This window comes from Nanorana parkeri, unplaced genomic scaffold (assembly GCF_000935625.1).
Source record: "Nanorana parkeri isolate BGI_ZX_2015 unplaced genomic scaffold, ASM93562v1 scaffold2787, whole genome shotgun sequence".
NCBI classification, from domain to species: domain Eukaryota; kingdom Metazoa; phylum Chordata; class Amphibia; order Anura; family Dicroglossidae; genus Nanorana; species Nanorana parkeri.
This window is the reverse complement of record NW_017309055.1, coordinates 42,796-50,943: the sequence shown is the minus strand read 5'-3', so window position 1 is coordinate 50,943 and position 8,148 is coordinate 42,796. Positions and strand designations below refer to the sequence as shown.

At 41.1% G+C, this 8,148-nt stretch overlaps 1 protein-coding gene across 1 annotated transcript in view; it reads left to right on the top strand.

Annotated features, from left to right (window-relative positions):
• The window catches only part of ICA1L (islet cell autoantigen 1 like), a 42,044-nt gene extending 39,510 nt beyond the window's left edge, over nt 1–2,534 (top strand). The window contains exons 11-12 of the mRNA XM_018574177.1: nt 251–334; nt 2,412–2,534. Coding sequence (XP_018429679.1) covers nt 251–334; nt 2,412–2,515 — 188 coding nt within the window. The 3' untranslated portion in view covers nt 2,516–2,534. The remainder of the gene's footprint in view (nt 1–250; nt 335–2,411) is intronic.
• Nucleotides 2,535–8,148: the final 5,614 nt, after the last annotated feature.

Genomic DNA, 8,148 nt, shown 5'->3' with positions numbered 1-8,148 from the left:
CCCCCCCATTCTAAAGGCTGCCATATTCACCCGGCCATTCTCAGTATCTTTATAAGTCTGCATGAATACATTTCTAACATGCTATAATAATAAAAATGGCATAATTAATTGATTTTGCAAATCAGTTTTTAGGTTTGTGGCTAGTTTTATGTGTTTCATTGAGCAGGTGTGATTGGCCAGGACATGTATAGCATCTAAAATCAAAAATGCCATGAGATTATTTTACACTATTTCATTGTTTTAATCTTAGACTGGACAATGGCATCTTCGAGTGGCTTTAAGTCAGACATAGTGAACTCTTCCATCAAGAATACCCCAGAACAAGCTACCCACAGTAAGTTCATAACAGTATGTTCAGTCATTATGGCACAATGCTAAAGTACATCTAAAGGCTCCTGTAACCAGTCCCAAATCAAGTTACTATGTGCTGCATAAGTTTTGTACTTACTGTGAAATCTTTTTCTTGGGAGTCTATTGTGGGACACATGAACAGTATAGAAATTATATACAACTGGGTTATGCTGCTTCCTAGTTGTAAATGGGTTTATACGCCTCCTGTGCCCTTCAATAGACAAAAAAAAATAGGATTTATGTACTTTAAAATCTTTTTCTTGGACACAGGAACAGTAGAAAATCATATACCCCTAGGCAGCACTATAACCCAGTATATATTGTGTCACCCACTGCCCCTCCCAGACACTGCAGCTCATGGTGAGAGATTTCAGCAACAGAGCCAGTGCTGTCAACCCAGAAAGCAGTGGGCAGGACTAGGTGTGGCCAGGTGCAGACTGATAGGCTACATGCTTGTGAATCAACAATGATCTTTACATCCTAGTATAAAACAAGGTGGCACAGCCTACATGAGAGTGGCCACTCTGCTCTGAATTCAGGAGCAGTACAGCATGGTTGCCACACCAGATGGACTTCACTGGCACACTCAACAGGTATTTGTGGGAGTTTTCCGGAGGACTAAGAGAAAACTGCAGTACATATTTTTTTTAATGGTGGCTCATAATTCTCTTTTATAATTTTTCATTTACAGCAGATCTCTAAGAACCAAACTGCAATTTCAGCAACCTATAGTCACCAAAATAATGAACGCTCAGTTCCTATTCAAAGAAAACCAAAGCTCACAGTGTCTCTGCATTGCAGGTTTCTAGAACCTGTACCCTGATCACCATCAATTTCGTGCATTGACTGCTGCGCTTAGCCAAGGCTTTGGGATGCTTGATAATCAGCGTGCACAATGATTTTAGCTGAAGTATGTACAATTTTTACACCATTTCTCATAGTGTGCCGATAATCGAGCTTTAAACTGAAAAGTACAGGGGCTCAACAACAAAAATGTATTTACAGCAGCTAATCACTTCTTAGATGTGGTGCCTGCATTAGTTTTCCCCTTAATTTTCAGCTGGTGATCCTGCCAGTAGCACAGTCCCTGTCCTATGGTAAGAGCAAGATTCAAATGTTGTTGCCAGAAAGCTTTTAGATCAGCTGATCTTTGGCATTATCATAGAGGCTATACCCAGACCCTGCTGTGAGAAAGACGCTTGGACAACCTGTAATGTGACCTACGGGCACTGGGTTCTACTAAGGCTTTCTCCTAGACACTTTCAGGGTTATTCACAAAAAGGGTGAAGAGATTGGAGAAGACATAAGGTATAATTATTATTTAAGTGCATGCATGTGGGGGACTTAAAATGTTTTTTTTTTTTTTTTTTTAATATGACACTAATTTTTTTATTTTTTTTTATGGGCTTTTTTTTTTTCTACTGCTAGAAAGCCCCCTATGTGATGGCCAATATACAATGACAGGTCCAATTTATAGAGACATCAGGGGTCCCAAGACCCCTGTCACCTTGGGACACCCCCCCAAAGAAGCTGATGAAGTAGAGATATGCTTCATCAGCTTCTTCTCTGGCTAGCAGCCAGAGAGATGACAGCTAAAGGAGGAAGTGATGTAATACAGAGAGGAGGAGAGATCAGCGGTGAGGGAAATGCTGATCTCCCCTCCTTCTCTGTACTAGCTGACCAAAACAGAGCACACAAAATGGAATTATTACTATGAAGACTAATGAAGAATGAATTCTTGTCCTGTAAGATGAGGAGAAATAAAAAAAAAAGCAGTTACCAAGTCTTTTTGGTATGAACCAATAACATATTACAGACCTTGATCGGGATCTGTTCAGAATACAAGTCGAGTGATAGTATGGACATTAAAGAATCTTTCCGTTTTCAGTGATAGCACATCCCATGCAGCTAACCTGTTCTTGTTTTCATTGCAGTTGACTTTAGCCTCGTCTCTGGCTGTGTGCACACTCTAGGTCTTGAAGCCAGCAAGGTTCCAGCTATGTTTGCTCATTTCCCATAGTCACCATAGTCACAATTAACATTGTTTGTGTTTGTTGCAGAAAATACAGATATGGCAACGTGGCTAAACATGTTTGCAGATCTGGACCCACTTGCAAGCCATGGTGCCAGCAAACATTCAGAAGATGAACTGTTTCGTGCATGAGTGCCTGGACAAGATGGAGGACCAGTTTACTCCTAAACCAGTTTACTACAGTTTAAAAAGAAAAAAAATACACTTTTTCACCTTTTCTGGAGCCTAACACACTTGAAGATGGCCGCAGCGGGATTCATTATACCTTCCTTTGTAACACTTCCACGTTACAGATTTTCTTTATAAAGGATCCAGCAATCAGCTCTGGCTACAGAGCCAGATCCCATTGGTTGTCATTCATCTCTTCTAATTGCTTACTGGATTGGTTTTGCTGTAAGCAGTTACACCTTTTCAGACAGATGGTTTATTTATATATATTTGAACTATAGTTCTATCCAGCTGAGAGACAAGATTTCCTGTCATGTTAAATGAAAACTATAAATGATAAAACTTTAAACTCTACAATGACTATTTTATTACAAAACAAATGGATGGTTTGATCTCTTCGATCTGTACAGTTGTAAAAAGCATAAGCTTTGGAGGTGGAATAGACAAAGTACTTTGTTCTTAAATTGATGAGCATTGTAGTGGAAATCGGAAGGGTCTACTATAGTACTGTGGACCTGCATATTACTGTGGAAGCAGTCATGAAATAGTTGGGGGTGCTGCATCAACCATTATCCAGAAGCACAAAATAATACTACAACCCCAAACTCTTCAACAATCCCCTGCCAGTGGCCGTATGCAAATAGACAGACTTGATGTCTTTCAAAATATGACAATGCTTAATGCAGAACAAAGAGCATATCTCCATTTAATGCTTGGGGCTCAACTGTGGTCACTGTAGAAACCCTGTCTTCATTGATGTAAGATATTTACTCTGCTCCTTCCAGCACTGTGATTGAGTTCCAGCTACAGTATAGTACATTGCAGGGATCATGTCGTGTAGCAGCCCTCGCCTCTCTCCTCACCTATTCACAAAAAGCTTTGTACTCGGAATGGATGAGGGGAGACCCTGTTGTTTACTTACCTCTTCTCTTGTCTATTCATAAAACAAAGACGTTTCTGCAATATAAGGCGAGAGGGGGGAGAATAGGGGATGCTACACACCACTATTCCTGCACTGTGCCATAGTCAGAGCTCTCAGTCGCAGCACCCCGAAGAATGCTGTATCAGTGAAGATAGGATTTATACAGTAACCAGAGATCTGAGCATTAGAGGTAACATTAAAATGGTGCTGTTCCCCCAGGCAACCTTTTCCCTGGCGTTCCACTTTAAATAATACTGAAGAAGCAGCTTCAAACTAATATCGCATACAAAAATATGGGGGGTTGCCATTGCTGTTTGAAAATGCCAATTGCCTGGCTGTCATGGAAGTTCTGACTTAGAACTTTGCACAGTATGAAGGGTCTTCACATTCATCGGTTTCTCTTAACAAACCTCTTACACTGCTCTATATTTAAAGCTAAACACCAGACAGGCAGCTAAATACATATATGGGTGTTTTACTGTCACATTGTTTGTATTTCTGTTTAGCCATCCTAAGATAAAAGTAGTCCTGCCAGTCACCTCAGCCAGGTTACTATAGAACTGAAACACTGCCTGGTCACCTTAATGTCACAGCCTGTGATTGGACAGCGAGGAGTCATTTCTCTGCTGTCTCTACTCTCTCTTGCTGTTAGTATGCACCTTGCCAGCTCATGTGTTCTGATTGCTGCCTTGGCTTTTGTACTCATCATAAAATCCTTTTCTTGGAGTCCATTGAGGGACACTGGAAGTCTTTAATGTCTTTGAAAAGGGCAGAAACCTGACCCTTGATAGTGCCGAGAGCCAAACACTGTCCAGAATCAGCTCCAGGAAGGAGGATTCATCCCAAGGGAGAGACTCCTGGGGTAGGAGCCCAGGCCCGAAGCCATGCTGCAGAAGCCAGCAAGCATGAAGCAAGATGACAAATCAGTCATGCCCATGAAGAATCTTATCAGTTGAGCAAGCCACAACCACTTATTAGGCTACATCTAGACAATGGAGGGAAATATCCTTTTGATGTACTGGGTCCGTACAGAAGGATGAGAGCACAAAGTTCTGGTTAAGGTGAAAGACGGAGACCACCTAGGGAAGGAAGGAGGCTTTAGGCCCTAAAACCACCTTGTACTTCTGTCAAAAGAACTGTACACTTCACATTGTTTCCCCAAAAGGAGGTCATCCACCTATGCAATAATGGGGGGCGTGGCAAGCAAGCAAGCAGGCACAGGGCCTGGTACCTTGGTGAATAAAAAGGGTGAAATACAGGGGAATGGCAGAGCTTCAAACTGTGTTGAGGACCCATTACAGAGTGGGGAAAATGAATGACTGGTCTGCTAATCTGAGCAGTGACACCAGAAGGTTGGAAGACATGAAACAAGCAAGTTGGCTGCAGGAGTCTAGCTTGTAGCCTGTTGAAACTACCATCTGTACCCAAGCAACTGAGATGCTGTCTAAATCTTTGCAAAGGTCAATAGGTGTTTCCCCCCCCCACTTTGAAAACTGGGAACACCCTTCATGCCAAAAAGACCTTGTCTGCTGGTTTGGCTGTAGCAGGAGGCAGTTTGTTCTGCAAAAGGCTGGAGAGCAGTACGATAATGTGTGTCTGCAGCAACAGTGAAACATGGTGGAGGTTCCTTGCAAGTCTGGGGCTGCATTTCTGCCAATGGAGTTGGAGATTGTCAGGATCAATGGTGATACTTATCCATCATGCCATACCATCAGGGAGGCGTGATTGGCTCCAAATTTATTCTGTAGCAGGACGTCCCCAAACACAGCCAATGTCATTAGGAACTATTTAGGATTTGAGGCAGCCGACATCCACAGAAGATCAGAGCTTACTTCTCCAAGATGTTTGAAACAACCTACCTGCCAAGTTCCTTCAAAAACTGTGCAAGTGTGCCTAGAAGAACTGATGCGGTTTTGAAGGCAAAAGGTGGTCACACCAAATATTAATTTGGATTTCACTTCTGTTAAGTTACTTTCCATTTTGTTAATTGCTAAAAATAAACAATTGACACGTATTTCGGAAAGCATTCTTACTTTACTGTACCGTTTATTCCACACCTGCCTAAAACTTTTGCACAGTAATATATATATATATATATCCCCCCCCCACCCCAATTATTTTTGGATAGTAACCAGGGCCATGCAAATCCTAAAACTGGGGCATAAAGGAATAATTGGCATGGTTCACCCTGCTATTCCTAATGTGGAGCAAGTCCCTTATCGTTGTGATAGGATATGTGATAGAAGCGAGACATACAAATGCCTTTCGTAAGACAACTACTGTGTTTTTCACTCATTTGGGGGGCTTTTTGGTTTACTTTATACATATATATATTTTTTTTTTAAATAGCTGGTGTGAGGTAAAATAGCTGCAGACGCTACAGGAAGGATCACCTCAGTGCAAAACCTCTTAAAAATATATGTGCAGCGCATATATGTGAACACAAATACTTCAATCAATAATCTAATTTACAAGTATAACAATATTAAATTACAAAAGTGAAAAGTCCGGTACGGACATAACAGTTTGCAGTTGCAGAGTGGAGCAGAGGATTTGGAAGAGACACAACTCTGTTCCTTATCCGGCCTTTGCTGTGTTTGTCCACGGAGGGGAAGTTCATGAGCGGAGCTGCGCTTATTACTGCCTCTTTGATATTTTAATGGTTTTACGCTATGGGCTATGTTTATTCCCATCTTGAAATGTCTGCAGCGGGATACACATCTCTACATCTGAATCCTGGAGAAGCAAGAGAAGAATTAAGGATTATAACAGGAGTGTTGTGCCTGGCGATTCTCTAAATGAATTTTTACCTGTGTGGAGGTCTAAGTTTAAGGGGAGCAGCTCACTATGAGGGGTGGACAATGGTGGAAAATACAAAGCTAATGAAGATTGAGACACCTTCGAAGGATTAAACGCTTTGGGACAGTTTACATACTTATTGCACTGTTGGAACACTTTGTACACGTGTGATTTAATATTTATCATTCTAAATGCGTATCGATTGAAGTATATTTACACATTTATTCATTCACATATAAAGGACAGCACATGTATTTGTCACATTTCTGGTTTATTTTAACACATCCTACCATAAAAGGTGTCAAGTTCACATTAGCAAATCTTCCCCTCCAGCAGAGATCATGGTTCTACTAAGCAACCCCTAACCAACTCCAAAAGTGTATTTCCACTTCTTGCAGTCAATTTTGAGAAATTCCTCTGTTTGTTGCGTGTTCCTAATCACAGAGCATACCGAAAAATAACATACTTTTTACCTTTTAGATGTTTTGCTGCAGCAGGCAACATGGCGGATTCCAGGTTTTTCTGAGCTCCTTCACAGTAATTTGTTCTCATAGAAAGACTAGGGACTCATTAACATTTCAATACAAAAGTCAGGGTTGTAATCCTTACAGAACAGAGCAAAAGGAGCACCTCCATAGTGTAAAACAGATTTAATGAAGGTAAAATACAGGTGGGCCATCTAGACGCTGATCAGTGTCTAGATGGCCCTGGCTTGAACACTTCTCTGATTTCTGCACCTTGTTCTTTCCTTTGTCCATCTTGATCCACTTGAGACCATTTTATTCAATGCTCGTTTTTTTACAAGTCATTTGTAAGTACATTTCCAGCTGTATTTTCCCTTTTATGAAATCTGTTTTACACTGTTGGGGGCGCTCCTTTAGATAACCGGTTTACCCCGACTGTGAGGAGCTGCCCCTGTGTGTATGAAGCTGGGTTCCAGAGTGACAGTGATTTTCTCATCTACATTGTAATCCTTACACCCCAACCCAAGTGAAAGATATTTAAACTGCAAGAAGCATTTGTAAATATTGTTTTAGCTCATGATATGTGAATGGGAACATGTAACAAATATAAAATAGGTGTTCTCCCAATTTGGCTGAAAAAGATGAAATGCACTTTAAAATCACTGCACTGTCATGAGAAAAGGAACAGATGATAGAAGTCTTATTTGAACAATGTGGGCCCAACACTCACCCTGGAGTCCGGCAAAACTGTTTCTATAAACATGGCTTTGCATATAGTCAATGTTAGCAAAAAAAGAACTATTAGAACGTATTTCTTGCATGCGTCTGATAAATAACAAATGAACAGGAATCACCAGCACTCAGAACTGTCGCCTTATTTATCAATCACTAAGATACTGTCTGTATGCTCAACCTACCTATCAAAACTGCAGCAGACAGAATCGCCCTTTCATTTTCAACTCCTAGCGGAACATACTGGAGAGATGATTGGTTGCCATGGGCATCTGCTCCAGTTTTGATAAACCCTCCCCAAAGTGTCAGCCTTTATGCAAAAGTATGACGTGCAAACAGCAAAACAAGACGGGTTTCCAGTTTCAAGTTTTATTAACATAACAAGTCTGATATTCACATCTCACTATGCTGCACACATAGTGACCTACACACACGATTCATTCTGTCCTTGGGCTTTAAATAAAGGCTGGTGCACCGCTCACAACTGAAACAGTTATTGCTATAGAAAATAAATTGTGAATGGGAGAAGATCCAACAAGAATGATGTTTACAGGAGCTTTCTCCGGATGAGGGTCAGATGTCATCATTTGATGTAAACAGCGTTCCGTCTTTCATAGGCCGGGATCTAGAAAACAAGCCCACCAGCACAGGAAGAGGAGAGGGACTTTGTAGCAGTAATA